The sequence below is a fragment of the Lampris incognitus genome, chromosome 15 (genome assembly GCF_029633865.1).
Source record: "Lampris incognitus isolate fLamInc1 chromosome 15, fLamInc1.hap2, whole genome shotgun sequence".
NCBI classification, from domain to species: domain Eukaryota; kingdom Metazoa; phylum Chordata; class Actinopteri; order Lampriformes; family Lampridae; genus Lampris; species Lampris incognitus.
The window spans coordinates 42,397,034-42,416,525 of record NC_079225.1 but is presented as its reverse complement, the minus strand read 5'-3'; the positions used below and the strand labels follow the sequence as shown (position 1 = coordinate 42,416,525).

The 19,492-nt window shown below is 47.1% G+C and overlaps 1 protein-coding gene across 1 annotated transcript in view; it reads left to right on the top strand.

Moving 5' to 3' along the window:
• The window catches only part of rad51b (RAD51 paralog B), a 138,121-nt gene that overhangs the window by 26,522 nt on the left and 92,107 nt on the right, over window positions 1–19,492 (top strand). The window contains exon 8 of the mRNA XM_056294354.1: window positions 9,364–9,482. Within this exon, the coding sequence (XP_056150329.1) occupies window positions 9,364–9,482 (119 nt within the window). The remainder of the gene's footprint in view (window positions 1–9,363; window positions 9,483–19,492) is intronic.

Here is a 19,492-nt window from a genome sequence, read left to right as displayed (position 1 = left end):
ATCCCCCAGATATCCTGGATACAAAATCATTTCTTCTGTTTTCTTAGTGTTTACAGTGAGATGATGGTCATCACACCATTATACAAACTTTTTGACCTGTGAACTAAAGCCAGAAATGCCGGCTTCTGTATCTATAGGTCCCAAGATGACAGTGTTGTCAGAAAACTTGACAACAAAACTGCTGGGATGACTACTTGTACAATAATTCGAAGAATGGGAGAACTCACACGTCCTTGGGTAATGCTTCTGTTAATGAATTTAGAATCAGATAATGTTTGGTTCACTCAGACCTGCTGGGTCCTGTTGATCAAAAAGGAGTGGTGCCTCCTGATGATATCCGGGTTAACAGATATCTGTTTGAGCTTACTGAGAAGGATGTGTGGCTGAAGTCTACAAACAGCAGTCTGACACAGGCCTTGGGGTTTTCAAGGTGTTGCAAAATAAAATGTATTCTGGTTAGTATTGCATCATCATCAGAATCTAGCTGTCCATTTATGTTTGACTTCAGCTTCCACACGAGTAATGTGATTGCCTTTTTCGGGAGAGATGGAGCTATATGTGAATCAACAGACCTTTGAGAGACCGAGACCCAGGCTGGTGTAAGTTCCTCCGCACATGTCTTCAAAAGGGAAGCTGAGACACCATCAGGACCTGTTGCCCTATTGTGTTTGTTCTTTCAAATAGTTTTGTGGCTTTTTTGAGACTAATGTCTATCCTTGGAACACTATCATCAATTGTTATGGTGTTAATGACACTGTCACGTTCTAAAGAGAAACCAAGTGAATCAAACCTGATGTAGAAGTTGTTCAAATCATTTGCCACAGTACTGTCATCTGTTGTGTGCAGTGTTTTCCTGGTGGGAGTCATATTTGTAATAGATTTCACAGTGACCCACAGTTTCTAAGTATTTGCACAGAAGTCTTTTAAAATGGATTCTCTGTATTGTCTTTTTACTGTGTTGAGTTTCTGGTTCGGCTCCCTCTGTGCAGATCTTAGTTGCACTTGGTCCTTATTCCTGAAAGTGAGCCTCTTGCATTTGATACAATCCTTGATGTCCTTAGTAATGTGGGACTTGTTGTTGGGATACTGTTTTAGTGTCTTTTGAGGTATCACAGCATCCACACGGAAGTTAGTATATGCTGTCAGAATCAGAGTCAGAAACACTTTGTCGTTTCATTTCATGCACTTGTGCACATGAAATGAAACATCATTTCCCCCAGCCCACAGCAGTGCAACACAAAGACAAAAACACATATCCAAAAACTACAAGAACACATATATCCAAACAAACACATAGTATATCTAAACTAAAAAAAAAAAATCACTGTCCAGGAGAACGAACGCTAGCCAGGATGACTGTCGGAATTGCCGGTCTGCATGGGCTAGCAGTTAGCTTAGCCTGCCCCGCTTTTGTGTCCTGTCAGACTGCCCTCACTGTTTCCTCTTTGGGTGCAGCTCTGGTCAGGGCCATGGTCCTTGGGCCCACAGGACGCAGCAGACCAGGCTCCTGCAGCCGATCCAACGCCAGCTCTCCCAGCCAGACACCTTCGACACACCTCCCTGCACTCCACACGACGACACCAAAAACACAGTCAACACCAGGCGAGGCCGCCGCCAGATCACCCTCGGTGTTATCAGAACTGCCGGTCTGCGTGGGCTAGCAGTTAGCTTAGCCTGCCCTGCTTCCGCATCCTGCCAGGCCACCCTCTGTGTTACCTCTTCGGGTGCAGTGGTCCCTGGGCCCACAGGTTGCAGCAGACCAAGCTCTCCCAGCCAATCCAGTGCCAGCTCTCCCAGCCATCAAACGAAGACAAAACTTAGACGTGGACAAAGACACTGCATGGACGGTACTGGGTGAGGCCGCTGCAAATGTGAATTCGCACTGCCATCTTCCCACGCCAGTATTGGGTGAGACCGCTGCAAATGTGAATTTGCGCCACCATCATCCCACACCGGAAGCGGAACGGAACCTTTTAGTCGACTGTGACGACTTCTGTGGATTTGTTCAAATAAGATTCGTGGAAGATGTCCCAACAGTTTTAACAAGAGGTTTGCTGCTCTTAAGGACTGAACAATAGATGGGAATGAGCTGAACTGTGTTGGAATCCAAACTGGACGGCAGTGGTTTGGCTGTAGCTGTATATGAGTTCTGCATATTTCCACAGCATTTGTCTTGAATTTGACTGTTTCCAGTGTCACATTTAATATACCGTTCAAACCTGGGTAAAGATATTTCAAGTGTGCAATGGTTGAAATCCCCCAAAATGAGCATGGGAGCATCTGGTGTAGGTTGCAACTGTCTATGTGCACAGTCCACCACTTGGGCTGCAGCTCTCCCCGCGTTTCCACTTGGGGGCACATAAACGGCACAAATCACAATGTTTCCAAACTCCGCTGGAAGGAAGACTGGCCTGAGACTCAAGCATAATCACTCAACTTCCAGGTTACAGATAGTCTCTCGTGTGGCGTATTCCTACACCACTTGTCATTTATACATATAGTCCATCCCCTCTTGTCTTACCCGACTCAGAACTCCTATCTGAATGTGCCAGGGAAAAGCCATCCAACTTAACGAGTGAGCTGGAAATGTCTTGATGCAGCCAAGTTTCTGTAAAAACCATGAAACATGAATCACGGTACGCGTAGCAGGTTCTGGTGTAAAGTTTGAGTTCATCCATCTCATTCGTCAGGGAGCGCACATTACATCATCGATGGCAAGGGTGGCCTATTCCCTCTTCTGTGGAGTCTCTAGTTTACTCCCCCTTGTTTGCCCCTCCACTAGTGCGTCCACGGCCTTTCCTCAATTTCGGACAGGTTGTGTCGCCGTTGGTACATCCGTGGTTTTTGTAGTTCCTCAGGCAGGTCGGCAAAAAGCTGCATTCTTGCCCCGCTGGAGGGTCACACTGACAAGAGTGTTCTCCTGTCATAAATGCGCGTTTCCTGGTTGTTTCGGTGGAATGCCATTATTTGACCGTGACTCACTGTGAAAAGCGGCAAAAGCAGTCTTGTGCCGAGAAATCTCCAAAAACTCGCCATTTCGCAGTGTTACATAACATTTATACAAAAACAGAAATGAAGTAGGGATGTATTAATTGCTCAATCACAACAAAAACACAATTTATGCAGCAGCACAGTTGCCCGGGTTGCCTACAGAGTAGCGCCACTGGAAGTGTTGTTAAAGCAACCCTTACAGTGTGTGTGTGTGTGTGTGTGTGTGTGTGAGTGTGTGAAAAACAAGAATTCTCAAAACGATCAGTTCCAGGTGGGGTAAGAACCCCAATTGCAGAAACATCAGTTAAATCCAGACTTTCACTATAGTCAAGCACCATCCAGTTTTGGGTAAACTGGGTGGTGCTTAATCTAACCTTTTAGCAAAACTTTTATTACGGATCACTTTTTGGGAGTTGTGTAAACGTAATGGGCAAAAATTGAGGCCGTATTTACTTTTTAATGCGCGGAATTTTTGGATGAAAAATTTGGACCTAGCGTGCAAAGGCGTTAGCGCTGTCCCATCAACATCCTAACTGTTCCCCCAACACGGCCGGCTCTACATGGCAGTCTGCCAGCGACCCGTCTTACTGACCTGCTCCCAAAGCTTGAGATTGCACCAACACATTCTCCCGTAACAATCTGCCAACGTTCTCTCTGATTCTGTACTACGCTGGGCTGTGAACAGGTTGTTATGGTATTAGGAGAGTGTGTGACTAGTTTCTATATGTGGGCCCTGCTACGGACTGGCAAGCTGTCATGGATGCCCATAGTGTGCCTGGATAGGGTTTAGCCTGCTTATGAACCAACAGAAGGAATGACAGGGTAAAGAAACAGAGAGGAAGAGCAGAAAGATGAATGGACGGGCTGCGGAGACGTCTTGCTGTGTTTCTACCTCCCTTACCATATCAACTGTTTGCCCTTGAATCTGTGGGAAATATGGGAAGGGCAGTCTGTATGGACCAGATGGGGGTCTGGTTAGTGTAGTGACGGGGATTAGACCAGTGTTGTTACCCTTTACCACTCTTGATGACTGGTATTACCACCTCTCACCGCTAGAGAGAGGTCCCTGGCCTACTTTAAAGCGACGTTGTGTAACTTTGCGGATGAGCCGTGATCCTTTCTTCGTGCACAGGAAGTGACGCTCGCTACAAGGCGTGATAGAAATGAATGCGGGATTCCAGATGTTTCTTTCTTCAACAATGGACCGCATGTGTTTTGCTGCAACCCGACAAGTCATTGCTGAAGAGAAAGGATTGCACACGAATAAAGATCACGTCTCGTTGATACCAGTGGGGCTGGCTGAATACCATGTGCCAATGAGGAGCATGCCCAATGAGGGGGGAGGAGGTGTAGGTGGTGGAGACAGAGTGGAAGGAATTGATAGAAATAATGAAAGAGAAGGTTTGTGGGTGGGGAAGGAGGTTTGGAGGGACTTTGGAGTGGGCTGGTGGGGTTGGTTGGGGGAGGTGTAGGAGGAATTGGAACAGGATTACAGTGTTTGTATTCGGGGGGGGGGGGTCAGGCTGATACCAGAGCCCATCCTCAAGGGATCAGCGGGGAGGTCTGATTCACACATGGAGATTGTTTAGTCTGCCTCTCCTTCCCACAACCTCCTCTCTCTCTCCCTCTCCCTCCCTCTCTCTCTCTCTCTCGCTGTCTTTCTGTTTCTCTTTTTCTCTCTCCCGTCTGTGTCCATCTCCATCCCCCCCTCTCTCGCTGTCGCACTTTTTCGCTCACTCTTTCTCGCTCGCTCATTTAAACTCAGGAAACTGTTGAAACCCACAGCGATCAGAGGCAGTTGGTTTTCACTCATGTTTTGCTTTGTTTCCCTCATGACTGTGCAACTGATTTTTTGGGTGCTGCAGTCATGCGGCGCTGAAGTCATCCTCCGTAAAACTGTCTTCTCAACCTTTTCAGCTCGGAAATGAACATTTGAGGGATGGCTGATCATGGCTTCGTCGTGTTGCCCTCTTACATTAACAGATGAGAGAGACATTGACACCAAATGTGTTTTACATTGGATGATGCAAAGCCTAGCCAAAAAAAAAAGAAAGAAAAAAGTTTGTACATTTTTTTGCATTAGACGAATTGTTCACGTCACATGAATCGTTGATAAACGCCTGGCTTGAGACCCGCAATAAGTAGAAAAAGTCAATAACAATGCCAGGGTCCCATCCTCTGTGTAGCGCAAACACTTTCCACTGTCAGGGTTGCAAGATGGCCGCCAGTGATGAGAACATGTGTCCTCACTGAACTTTGATGAGTTTTTGAGTACGGTATTTTCATTTTTAAACAAAGTGAATAAGAGAGTCTCCTTGTAGTCTCACTAATCTTTTCACATTAAGCTGATATTAAAATCACCCCGGCGGCCCTTTGCCGCTCTCACAGCCAGCCTTTCTGTCACATGAACAAACCTTCCTGCTCACACAGTTCCACAGGAAGTGTTTTGAGGAAGTGCAAGTTGCTGATGTGACACTGGCGAAGCCTGGACCCCTGCTTATCGCGTGGAAAAAATATACCAGGCAGGAGGCACAGTGTGGCAGAGGGTGAAAGGTCAGCGGTCGTCTAAAGGTTACAGAAGGTTTCTACCTTGAAAGTTGCCTGTGTGAAAGAGTCTGTGCGGTTAATCGTGTCTGCAGTTACCTTCTGCCAAATGACTGACAGCATGGTGTTTAACTTCCAGCTGTCCCAGTTGGCCTGCTCAGTGGCCAGCTGGCCATAATTTTGCGTCCTAAAACAAATGCTGCTGATGCAAAAGCAGATGCAGTAATACAAACCGATGAGCCAAAACATTGACTACTCGTAGGTGAAAGCTGAACCGAATAACGTTGATCGTCCCCAGACAAGGGCACAGGGTAGATCAGATGGTAAACGAACAATTAGTTCTCATAGTCAATGTACACAAAGCTGCCAGCCCAGATGGTATCTCATCTCGTGTCCGTTAGACCTGCTGTAGTCCGCTATCGAATGTTTCTACATACATTTTTAATCTGTCATTGTCACGGTGTGGTTCCTACATGTTTTAAGAAAACCCTTATTGTGCCCGTTCCCAAAGAATCACCCGTGTCCTGTCTTAATGACTACAGACCTGTTGCTTTGACCTCGGTAATAATGAAATGCTTTAGGGCAGGGCTGGGCAATCTTATCCAGGAAGGGCCAGTGTGGGTTTTTGTTCCAACCAAGCAGTTACACACCTGATCCCACTAGTCCACCGGTAGAGTCTTTGCTGAGGAACTTGATCAGGAGACACAGGTGTGTAACTGCTTGGTTGGAACAAAAACCTTCACACACACATTGGCCCTTTCTGGATAAGATTGCCCACCCCTGCTTTAGGGCATCCGGGTTGCGTGGCGATCTATTCCGTTGCTTACCAACACGGGGATCGCTGGTTCAAATCCCCATGTTACCTCCGGCTTGGTCGGGTGTCCCTACAGACACAACTGGCTGTGTCTGCGGGTGGGAAGCCGGATGTGGGTATGTGTCTTGGTCGCGGCACTAGCGCCTCCTCTGGTCGGTCGGGGTGCCTGTTCGGGGGAAGGGCGGTGGAACTGGGGGGAATAGCGTGATCCTCCCACACACTATGCCTCCCTGGTGAAACTCCTCACTGTCAGGTGAAAAGAAGCAGCTGGCGACTCCACATGTGTTGGAGGAGGCCTGGGGTAGTCTGCAGCCCTCCCCGGATCGGCAGAGGGGGTGGAGCGGCGACCGGGACGGCTCGGAAAACAGGGTAATTGGCCAAGTACAACTGGGGAGAAAAAGAGGGGAAGAAATAAATAAAAATTGAAAAAATAATGAAATACTCTGAAAAATTAGATAAGAAATACATAAATCTTAACGTTCCTGCCAACGTTGATCTGCTACAGTTTGCTTATCAGTCAAATAGATCTGTGGAAGGTGGTGTATCATTGGATCTGCATATTGTGTTAAAACAGCTTGAAGGAAAAAAACACCTACGTCAGATGGTGGTTTGTTGACTATAGCTCTGCATGTAATACCATTTACAGTCTAAATTGGTGTTAAAGCTTAGGGACCTTGGTCTTTGTAATTCCATCTGTAAGTGGTTTTATGATTTTATGACAGGTAGACCTCAGACAGTGAGAGCAGGTAGCACCTACTTATCTACCATAGTTCTCAACACAGGAGCACTGCAGGGATGTTGCCTTGGTCCCTCACTCTACAGTCTGGTCACACATGACTGTGCAGCCAAACATCATAACAGCATAGTGACATTCGCAGATGACACCACAGTAATTGGACTGATAAATGACAACAGTGAAGATGCCTATAGGAAGGAGGTGAGGGATCTATCCGTATGGCGTCAAGGTAACAACCTCTCCCTCAATGTTGAGAAAACAAATGAGATAATTGTTGATTTTAGGAAGTCCAAAACAGTTCAGACACCAGTTTACTGTTGAAATTGTGAAGAACTTCAGACTTCCCAGACACCCTCCCCTGGTCTCTAAACACCAGTTGTGTCATTAAGAGGGCACAACAGAGACTATACTTTCTGAGACGTCTTAAAAATGTCAGCATGTCCATAAAAACCCTGGTCAATTTCTGTCAGACTACCATAGAGAGCATCCTTACTGGAAGCATACTGGTGTGGTTTGGCAACCTAACTGAACAGGACCACAAACAACTGAGAAGAATAGTAAAAACAGCTTCAAAAACCATAGGAATAGCACTGCCACAGCTTCCGGACATTTACTCCACCCATTGCAGAAGGAAGGCCTTAAGTATCATGGGGGACACCAGCCACCCAGCACATGGTCTGCTCTCCTTCCCTCAGGACAATGCTCACAGAGCATCAGAACTCAGACCAGCTGCCTCAAAGACCGTCTTTACCCCCAGGCGGTCAGAATAATGAACAGTAGGTGCCTTACATAACTTCAGTGATTTATTTTTTTTTGTGGGATTTCCGATTTCCGATTTCTTATTTATTGTTTTTGTTATTATTTATTATTTCCGTATATATAGTTTTCAAGGGCTGAGAGAGCCAGGGCATATGCACGCCATTGCATTTGGAGGTACATGGTACTTTTTATATGCATATGACAATAAAATGAAACTTGAACTTGAACTTGGAGTGGGTTCAGAGGTCTGGACCCAAGCAAACACGTTCGTGTTGAAACAGTTGGATTAAATTTCTGCATACAGATAGTGCTACTACTATTATTACCACACACTACTATAATATTGATTGAGAATTGCATTTGAGACCAACATGACATGCTAAACAGTAATAATAGCCAGCTGCAGTAGTCAAAAGCAATACATTTTTCTTTGGCTGGTAAAAAACCTGCCTGACCAGTAATTTTTTCTATCTACCAGCCACCTTGGCAGTTAAGCCAAATAGTTAATTTTGGACCCTCCAGATACCACAGGACACCCTCAGGGGTCTTGTAAAGTTCATGCCTCTGTAGGTCGGTGCTGTTCCGGCGGCACACGGAGGACCAGCAGCATATTAGGCCGGTGGTCATAATGTTTTGGCTCATCAGTGTGTCGTTCAACAGCATACAAGCGAATCAGCTCTGTTAACTTCAAACTCTAAACCCCTGATCATGAGCTTTGACTTGGTCCAGAAAGTAGTTTTTACTCTTTGAGAATCGCACAAGTTCTGCACAGCTTCCAGGTTCTGATGTGTGAAAATATGATTATGGAAATGAATGTGCGTGCTCAGAAAAATCTTCCCTGACAGAATAACGTTTGAAAAATAAATCTGTCCTCTTATCCTTTAAACGGAGAGATTCAGCGTTCCCAGCCAGGCTTTATTGGTGTCATAGGAACAGCAGACGTCCCGGTCACACTGAGGCAGTGGGAGCAGATAAGAGTGTCAGCTGCCAGCCAACTAGTTTTGACTTGTGTTTTGCTCTGGTCAAGGTTTATTTAAGTCCGTATGGCAACACAGTCAGACACCTGTAGTTGTCGTTGCTGTTTGGCGACTTTGAACCCTGTGATATGCCGCAGGCTGTTTCACTCATGACAGCACGCTATAGTGGTGTCGTGCCAAGCTCAGCTTTAGTGACGTAGCACATCGTACACAAGCGAACTGGAGTGCATTTCACATGAAAACAGTTAATTCAACATACAAAGAAGGCAATGTAAACCAACCATAAAACTGTTAAACATATATATAAGATGTGCACATATGCATAACACACACACATACTCTCAACTAAAAACTTACTCAAAGGCTTAAGAAAGAAGTGTTAAGCCTGCTCGGTTAGAAGTGGTTCACATCTCAGGTTCTTCTGGCAGGCTGTTCCAACAAGTGCTAGTTTGCAGATAGAAGTGTGCCTTCGTATGTGGTGAAAGTGAATGAGAAAGGAAAGCCAGAGTCGAGCGTTCAAATCCCTCTGGTGTATTTTTCAGGTTCCGCGCCGTCTGGAGAGAAGGACTCCGAGATTGTGACGGCAGCACTTGGGAACACGTGGAGCCACGCCGTCACCACGCGTCTCATCGTCCAGTATGCAGACCGGCACCAGAAACAGGTTGAGTGACATTTCATTTTTTTAAGGAAAATGTATACTTTCCATTATCCTGCTGAACCCCCTGAGCAACTTAAAGCGAGCGAGTCTCAGTCTGCGTCTACACTTATGTGTTTTTCTTTTAAAATGACGTTTTAAAACAGAGACGGTCTCTGTCTAGATGAGCATTTTAGCACCGGTTCAGAAATAATCTCCGTCCATACTAACACGCCTGAAAACGCATCTCACACGACGATTCACATACACCAGGCATGCGCATGCCCGGTGTAAACAGGAAGCAGATTGTCTACTCTGCAGTTAGTTGCTTAGTTGCAGACAATACTACGGAGGAAGAACAGTGATGGCGAAAAGTAAAACCAGAGATTTCTTTGCTTGGAGCAAAAAGGTCAGCGACGCTCATAATCCGTTTTCCATGTTGAATTAACCAATGGTAGCCGAGGCCGATGTTGTCCGTGATCTTCCGGAAAAGGGTCATGTGACAGGGGCCTGACGAATCGGGGACAGGTACATTGTGACTGAGACCCAATCAGGAAGCGAACGTGGGCATCATTGTTTTCAGAAGTCTCCGTTTCCGCCCATCTAGACTAAAACGCAGTCCCTGGGCGGGGCGATATATCGATATCGTATCGATATCGTGATATGAGACGAGATATCGGCTGACATTTTGGATATGGTAATATCGTGATATGGTGTAAATGTTGTCTTTTCTTGGTTTTAAAGGCATCATCATCATCATCATCATCATCATCAGTTCCGTAACCTATGGAGGTCGTAGGAGCACAGCTGATGCCTCAGCAAGTCCCTTCCACCGTTTATGGTGATTGAGTTTGGTTGAGTCATCATTGTGTTTCAGTAGGGGGCGTACCTGGTGGTTTTAAAGGCAGTATTACAGTAAATTGATGTAATTTTTTCACCTTACTAGACTGTTCTAGCTGTTATATTATTTGCCTTTACCTACTTAGTTATTATATAGTTATTATACAGGCATTGTATCTGATTGTGTAAATGTTTTGTGAAAGCACCAGTAGTTGTCCCCACAACATCGCCACGATATCGATATCGACATCGACATCGATATCGGGGTATTTGGCCCAGAGATATCGTGATGTTTATTTTTGTCTATATCGCTCGGCCCTACGCAATCCCGGAGTTTCTGAAGTAAAACGGGGTCGGCGGTGTTTTCAGAAGTCTCTGTTTTAGAGGTTTGAAAACGCCGCAGTAGCGTGGACGCTAGGCGTAAACGTAGCAAACGTGTTACTGTGGACGTACCCTCAGTGACTTCAGCGGGACACTTAGGTTTTGATAGACACCGTGGCCAGACCTCCGGTCACGAGGATATCTCTCCTTTCTTTAAGTGCCTTTGCGTGAAAAATTTAACCCCCAACTACTCAACTGGAAGTGCGCAATGGGCTTCGAAACTAGCTATTACTTACTCGTCTCACAAGCAACCATTCTGAGATTATTTTCTGCTCAGCTTGCTGTTTTTTTTTTCCGTAGACTTGTGTTTTTAATCAGTAAATTGGTTTTAGTGTGTATTTTTGTGTTTGACGTACTGGAAACTAGAAGCCCGACTGACATCACAGCAGCTGAATTATAGTCACCCGTTCTGACGGCCATCGTTTAGTCAAGGATAGACAGACAGACAGATGGATAGATAGACAGATAGATGACAGATAGACAGATACTGTTGATAGGTAGATAGATTCATTCTTTACTGTCCTTCTTTAGCAGATTTGTTGCCACAGCCTGTACACTAAAATTCAAGTTTACCTCTATACATATCTACATATATACATTCACACAAGTATACAGGTGCAACTACATACTACAAACACACATTCATGACATTCGGTGGGACATGGGAGATAATGGATACACAGATTCAGACAAAGACTTTCAACGGGGTATTTTATGTAAAGCCGCGATGGCAGAATGGACTAAAAGTTCCACCAAAGCGGGCTTTTCTCTGGGACTGTAACCAAACGGGGTTAAAGTGAAGGCTGGGTTCAAGGGGGTGACTGGGGGTCTCAGGCTAGCGTGAGTGTTTAATGACCACCGTCTCAGAATCGCACTCAAAATGTGCTCAAAAATATATTGAACACCGGCTCATCAATTAAATACGAAAGACTGGGGTGCAGGAAAAAGGAAGAAAAAAAAACTTGCAGAGTTTTTCGACCGGGAACAACAGGTGACTGTGGATAACCACCTGGCAGAATAGAAAACCTGCAGAACCGGTGGTACCCTTGGACCGGAGTGGAGAGAGCTGCCTCTTTAAGATGACTGTTTGGAATAGTTTGTAAGCCAGTTCAAGTGTCTCCGGCGAGCAGTGGAGACTCGTGGATACGTATAATGTATTATTACAGTGGTACATCTAACCATGGGAAAGGGGCTGTTTCCTCGCAACAGAAGAGGCCCACCAGGATTTTGTCTGGCACGCAGAAACAAACCACAGAAATATGACCATGCTTATATTATCTATTGGGAAAACAGGGCTGCCAGACTCAGCTTGCCCCCCCCCAGCCCCAAACTCCCACCCATATAGCCCCCACCTCCTCCTGCACCCCGTCCCATCTCATTCTTCATGGCCCAGAGTATGGGGTGCATTCCAGTGCATCTCCGGAAAGGCTCTGCTTTCTTTTTTCATGACTCCCTCCTTTAAAGGGAAAACGGTGCGAAGAGAAAGCAGTGGTCCATGACTGTGGGTACATCATGGCTTCAGATCTGGCTTGTCACTGGCCTGGCTCACTGAAACTGATGTGTTCAGTTCACTTCAGCTCAGTTCACTTCGCTTCACTCCAGTTGTATTCTGTCCTGTCTGCTTCTCTACTATTTTTTTAGTTTTGTTCTTACCACTTTTCAGTCTTCAGCTCAGACGAACGCACCCGTGGGCTGGAAATGTTGCGAGTTCCGAGTCCCCGGGCTATCTGAGATGATCTTGGTGGGGAAAACTTATTTTCTGAGGTGCTGTTGAACAAGGCACTAATTGCTCCAGTAGACCTACTCAAGGGCCGGGGGGCATCCAGGTCGTGTAGCAGTCTATTCTGTTGCCTACCAACACAGGGATCGCTGGTTCAAATCTCCGTGTTACCTCCGGCTTGGTCGGGCGCCCCTACAGACACAATTGGCCGTGTCTGCGGGTGGGAAGCTGGATGTGGGTGTGTGTCCTGGTCGCTGCATTAGCGCCTCCTCTGGTCGGTCGGGGTGCCTGTTCGGGGGGAGGGGGAACAGAGGGGAATAGCATGATCCTCCCATGTGCTACATCCCCCTGGTGAAACTCCTCACCGTCAGGTGAGAAGAAGCAGCCGGCGACTCCACCTGTATCAGAGGAGGCATGTGGTAGTGTGCAGCCCTCCCCGGATTGGCAGAGGGGGTGGAGCAACAACCGGGACGGCTCGGAAGAGAGGGGTAATTAGCCGGGTACAGCTGGGGAGAAATAGGGGGAACCCCCCCCCAAAAAAAACTGCTCAAGGGCCAGCAGTAGAGGACTGTGTGTGTACCGGGGTTGCAGGGTTGGATATGCAGAAGTGAGTGAGTGTCAAACAGGATGGTGCAGAGGTAGTGTGTTAAACCCCGTCTGGATGAGTTGATGTTAAAATGTGTTAGAAAGTCTGTTCATCAGAATGCAATTGGAGTCTGACTCTGTCCTATGGGCATCTTAAGCAGTGCAGCAGTGCTGTACTATATGCTCATGCATTTTTTTTTTTTCTTCAAATGAGCCCTAACTTGAAACAGACTGAAAACCTGACTCCTACGACTTCGGCACAACCTCAGAAATGACTTCAAATCCCCAATCTATTATGAACGTGCCCCCGACTCATTATCCTGAAGTGTTTCACAAGCTTCACACCATTAGGAGAGGACTCAGTTGGCCTTAAACACAGACACACGTCGCGGTAATTGTGTGTTATGTTGGCCGCGTCGGTCAGAAACGCCGCAGAGGGCCCACTCTGCTCGGTCCCACGGCGCCGCGCACCTGTGAAAATCAACTGAGGCCGCGTTATTCACACCGGCCCAAATCAGACGGGTTAGCCAAAATAACTGATTACCGACTATAGGTAATCTAATCTGCTGCGAAATAGCGCTCCCGAGTTTATTTTTAACCCAAGTCAACAAACGGCCGACATCTGTGACTGGTTAGCAGTGAGTGGAGGGGATAAATGCTTGAATTGGAGGAGCGCCCCCTTAAAAGCAAACCTATTAGCTGGTGCTGAGGCTGTTTTTGTTAGTCGACAGAACCCCCCCACCCCCACCCCCAGTCCCATTTCAACTTCCCTGACTGCTTGGCAGGCAGCATGTGCGTGGGAATGGGTTCATTAGAGCCATGAAGCACAGCAGATATGTCGCATCTTCAACTGTTGATTTTGCCTACGGTTGTCCTAAATAAAGTCCAGATCGTTGGAAAGATGCACTCGCTTGCGTAGAATGACTTAATTCAATGTGACGGACGACAAGCTGCTGCTCTCCAAGCAGGTTGGCTGTTATCGATTTGCCATGGCGGGGAAAATGCCCTGAAAAGGAAATAGTTGTTGATTATTCGTTTGAGTTCGTGTTTATTGCCAGGTTCTGTCAAATAAAAAAAATAACAGAATGGAGTTGGGGTTTTGTAGTGCTTAAAAGGAAGGTAAGAAGTTCATAAAATCTATCATACAGACTTCAGACAAACGATAATTATCCAACAGTTTTAAATGTTGAACGTCTTAAATCGAAATGGCAAACCTTGTGATATTCATTGCCAACATCTCCAACAACAGCAAATACAAAACCATGGATCATGGAGTTAGAAACAATTTTCTGTCAACTCATTTATTAGAATGAGTCTTAGGTTACACATTATTATTCCATTACTCCAGCGCTGAAGATTTTCACTTTGACTGCGCTAATGAGCTTTGGCAACACAGAAGTTGGAGAACTTCAGTATACCTGTCATCTGTTTGCCAGAAGATGTGGCCGCTACATCGGCCATGGCCAACCAGTCGTCCTCCATTACAACGAATGGCTTCTTGCCTTCATCAGAGCCGCGGTATGGATGATTGGCATGGACAGACCCGGCTCCAGACAACGGGGACCCAAGTCAAGATTTTCTTTGGGGGCCCTCCTTACTTTGCTTGGAACTGAGAACTATAAAATAAAACTAAATACATATTGTTTAACTATATATATATATATATATATATATATATATATATATATATATATATATATATATGTAACTATATCAGGAACCAGGAACAATTTATTGTCATTTCTTTCATGTACTTGTGTACACAAAAGAAATGAAATTCCATTCCCCCCAGCCCACAGCAGTGCGACACAAAAGACAGAAACACACATCCCATATTTCCCAAAAATGACACCACCCAAAACGTACAAAAACAGAGAGAACAAAGCACAAAAAACAAACAAAACCATTAACAACACAGTCCGCTCAGTGCAACACAGTCCAAAAATTCCACTGTCCAGAGAACGAACACCAGCAGGATGACTGTCAGGACTGCCGGTCTGCATGGGCTAGCAGTTAGCTTAGCCTGCCCCGCTTCCGCGTTCTGTCAGACCGCCCTCGGTGTTTCCTGTTCGGGCGCAGCGCCGGGCTGGGCCGTGGTCCCTGGGCCCACCGGACGCAGTAGACCAGGTTCCCCCAGCCGATCCAACGTCAGCTCTCCCAGCCAGACACCTTTGATTCACCTCCCTGCAATGACACAGTCAACGCTAGGCGAGGCCGCCGCCAGACCGCCCTCGGTGTTATCGGAACTGCCGGTCCACATGGGCTTGCAGTGAGCTTAGCCTGCCCTGCTTCCGCGTCCTGTCAGACCGCCCTTGGTGTTTCCTCTTCATGCGCAGCTCCAGGCAGGGCTGTGGTCCCAGGGCCCACAGCATGCAGCAGACCAAGCTCTCCCAGCCAATCCAGCGCCAGCTCTCCCAGCCATCAGATGAAGACAAAACAAACTTAGACGCAGACGTGGACAAAGACACTGCACGGACGGTACTGGGTGAGGCCGCCGCAAACGTAGGTTCGCGCTGCCATCTTCCCACACCGGTACTGGGTGAGGCCGCCACAAACGGAAATTCGCGCCACCATCTAGTATATAAAACTATTATTTGTTTTATGAGGATAACATGACAACCCTTTGATATCGTACTACCACAACGTGGCAAGAACGTTCCTGCAAACTGTAAAGCTGGCATAACCCTTGCGTGACAACAACACACGAAACACACATTTGTCATAAACGCGCCTTCATTCAGTAGATGTTCATTAAGAATGATGCCCTCAGACCTTTAATCAGAGGTCTCGGCAGCATCCTCAAGGCACAGTCTTTCTAAGCTGTCAAAGAAAAACGAGGGCGACACATCTGTCGGCGACGGGCATGTTGGTAGAAAAACAACACAGCCCAGCCAGCACTCAACAGCAGTCACACAACTCAAATGAATGTAAATGACAACAAAGCCACTCAACGCATGGAAACATTAATACTGTTGATGTGAGGTGTGAATGAGTACATAACACCCACAACATGGAAGAAACTCACACTCTAGTGTACACATATGTTGCCTGCAGTTCCTCCAATAAGATGATTCACTAGTTGCCTTGAGTGCACAAACAGAATCTTTTCTGGTGTGTAGAAAAGAGGTTTCCAATGTGCTTTAAGTGGAGCTGACAGAACGACGGGAGGGATTTAATTATGCTTAAAGGGCTCTCGACTACCCATGACAATATCCTGTAATTACCCGAACACAATATATAAGAAACATGTGGCCAAATGCGACAAACAGAAGGAACAGATTCCAGTTTGATGTTGGATTAGCTGCAGTGCTGTCGGCTCCACAAGTGGCAGAACAGGAGCAGCACAACAAGTTGCGTCACCGCGACTGTCTGGTGCTAAACATCAGATATCTGTAGTGACAAAATTAAACTCCATTCCATTAACCAAACCACTTATCCTGCTCTCAGGGTCGCAGGGATGCTGGAGCCTATCCCAGCAGTCATTGGGCGGCAGGCGGGGAGACACCCTGGACAGGCCGCCAGGCCATCACAGGGCCGACAAATTCATACCTAGGGATAATTTACTACGGCCGGTTCACCTGACCTACATGTCTTTGGACTGTGGGAGGAAACCAGAGCACCCGGAGGAAACCCACGCAGACACGGGGAGAACATGCAAACTCCACCACAGAGGACGACCCGGGACGACCCCCAAGGTTGGACTACCCCGGTGCTCGAACCCAGGACCTTCTTGCTGTGAGGCGACTACGCTAACCACTACGCCACCGTGCCCCCCAAAAATTAAATCCAAAACAAAATCTATAACTCTATGGCCAAAATAAAACTGGGCAAAGGATAAGACGAGAAAAATAAAACTTGTCAAAACATGTTTGAAAAAAATAGAATGGTGGAATCCTTCATCTTTACAAACTAGGCAATCTGTGGTTTCCCTAAAGTTGTAAAGCTTTTTTTTCTGTTTGTGTGTGTGTGTGTGTGTGTCTTCTTCGTGGATTGTCACCTTGTCGTGGCTGAGAAGCTTGCGTAAGCCTGTGGTCTCAAGAGCAATGCCATCTGTAGCTGTGCTCCTGGTAGGGTCACCCATGGTGCTAAGGTCAAGGGGGGAGGTCCCTGACAAAGAGCAGTCCAGCCAAGACCTCAGCGGTGGAACAGGCGGAGGATGATGGCTGACTTTAGGGCAGCATCACAACGGCTGGGAAGGCAGATGAAGGCTGTAGCAAAAATGGGCCCCCAGTCGTCTTGGACTCCATGCCACTGGATCCTGACAGAGCTGTCAAGGACCGCGTGGTGGCTCTCTGTGCACCAGTCTCCTCATCAGTGTTGTAGTCGAGTCTCGAGTCCCCCAGTGTTCGAGTCCGAGTCCCCAAAGAAGACTCTGAGTCAAGTCCCCATTACCTGACTCCGAGTCATCAAGGTTGAGTCTGAGTCGAGTTTCAAGATGGGCTCCAGTGCTCCACTCTGGCACCGTAAAAAAGCCGACATACAAATAAAAAGGGTCTACGTGAAACAAAATGACACAGCTGAGTTTATTTACTTTGTGACACAACAGCCAAACAAATGCACTCGCAAGCATGTATATACACACCAGTGTTGTAGTCGAGTTACTAAACCTCGAGTCCGAGTCGGGTCTCGAGTCCCCGGTGTTCGAGTCGGAGTCATCAGTGCTCAAGTCCAAGTCGAGTCACAAGTCCTGGACTCGAGTACTGGGAGGTTCTCCTCCCAGGTCTCTGTGGTGATGGTGGCCGCCATTTGGATGCTGCCTGCCCTTCCATTCCTCACCTAAGTTTTTCTTATTACATGATGATGCTGGTCACGTGGCTTGGGTCCTGGACTGCTCCGTTGGCATGTGGACACTGCTTGGCATCCTGTGCATCATGTTCTTCATAAATTTTATGTCCATTATAATTCTGTTCTCCTCTTTTAATGTTGTATTACGTAAGTTGCGTGAACACAACATCCATTGCACGCTGTCCATCTTGGGAGAGAGATCCTCCTCTGTTGCTCTCCCTGAGGTTTCTTCCTATTTTTTCTCCCTGTTAAAGGGGTTTTTTAGGGAGTTGTTCCTTATCCGATGAGAGGGTCTAAGGACAGGATGTTGTGTTGCTGTTAAGCCCACTGAGGCAAATTTGTAATTTGTGATATTGGGCTATACATATAAAATTGATTTGATTTGATTAACTACAACACTGCCCCCCACGTTAAACAAAGTCATGCACAGGCGTCCTCCCAAGAGGATAGTCATACTCACGTTGAGTGACCGTCACTTGTGTGTGTTTGTGTGTGTCTGTGTTTCGAAAACTGCGCCCTTCAGGCCAGAACAAAAATTCTGGTGTTTGAAGCGGTAGTGCCGCCCACCCTACTGTATGGGTCAGAAAAACCTGGACCACATATAGCAGGTACCTGAAGGCGCTTGAGGCATACCAACAGCGATGCCTAAGGAAGATCCTTAAGATCAGCAGGGAGGATAAGCACACCAACTTCAAGTCCTGGAGGAGGCCAACATGCTTACTATACCTGCCACTTTCGCACAACATCAGCTGACATCGTCTGGCCATGTCCTCCGCATGTCTGACTCTCGCCTCCTGAAACCGGTCCTTTACCCTCAGCTCATGACAGGACGCTGTGCCCCAGGAGGACAAAAGATGTGACATAGAGACAACATCAAGCCCCACATCAACAGGTTTGGCATCGATCTCCACACCTGGGAACAAGCCGCAAAAAACAGGCAGGCCTGGAGACTAGCTGCCCGTGAGGGTGCTGCGCGCTACAACCATGACCACCGTGCTGCTGAAAACATGCGCAGACTCAGAAAGCAGCAACTTACCAGAAGGGCCCAAACCACATCCTCAACCACTTCTTCACACCCTTGCCCACATTGCCCCAAAATATGCAGCTCCAGGACCAGCTGCTACGCCCACCTGAAGAACCACAAGGACCTAGAAAGAGGACAGTCATACTTGACCCCGAGTGACCGTCGATGATGATGATGGTGGTGTGTGTGTGTGTGTGTCTGTGTGTGTCTATGGGTGTGAGAAAGAGAGAGACAGAAAGAGAGAGAGAGAGAAACTATTCACTTGTGAATTGCTAAAGAATATCTGTATCAGTTAATTCATTTGCATGAAAGACTCCATGGGCAGCAGCATGGCAGTGCAGTGGTTGGAGCCGTCGCCTCATAGCAAGAAGGTCCTGGGTTCGAACCCCGAGGTAGTCCAACCTTGCGGGGAGTCCTAGGTCGTCCTCTGTGTGGAGTTTGCATGTTCTCCCCGTGTCCTTGTAGGTTTCCTCCGGGTGCTCCGGTTTCCTCCCACAGTGCAAAGACATGTAGGTCAGGTGAATCGGCCGTATTAAATTGTCCCCAGGTGTGAGTGTGTGTGTGTGTGTGTGTGTTGGCCCTGTGATGGACTGGCGACCTGTCCAGGGTGTCTCCCCGCCTGCCGCCCAATGACTGCTGGGATGGGCTCCAGCATCCCCGTGGCCCTGAGAGCAGGATAAGCGGTTTGGATAATGGATGGAT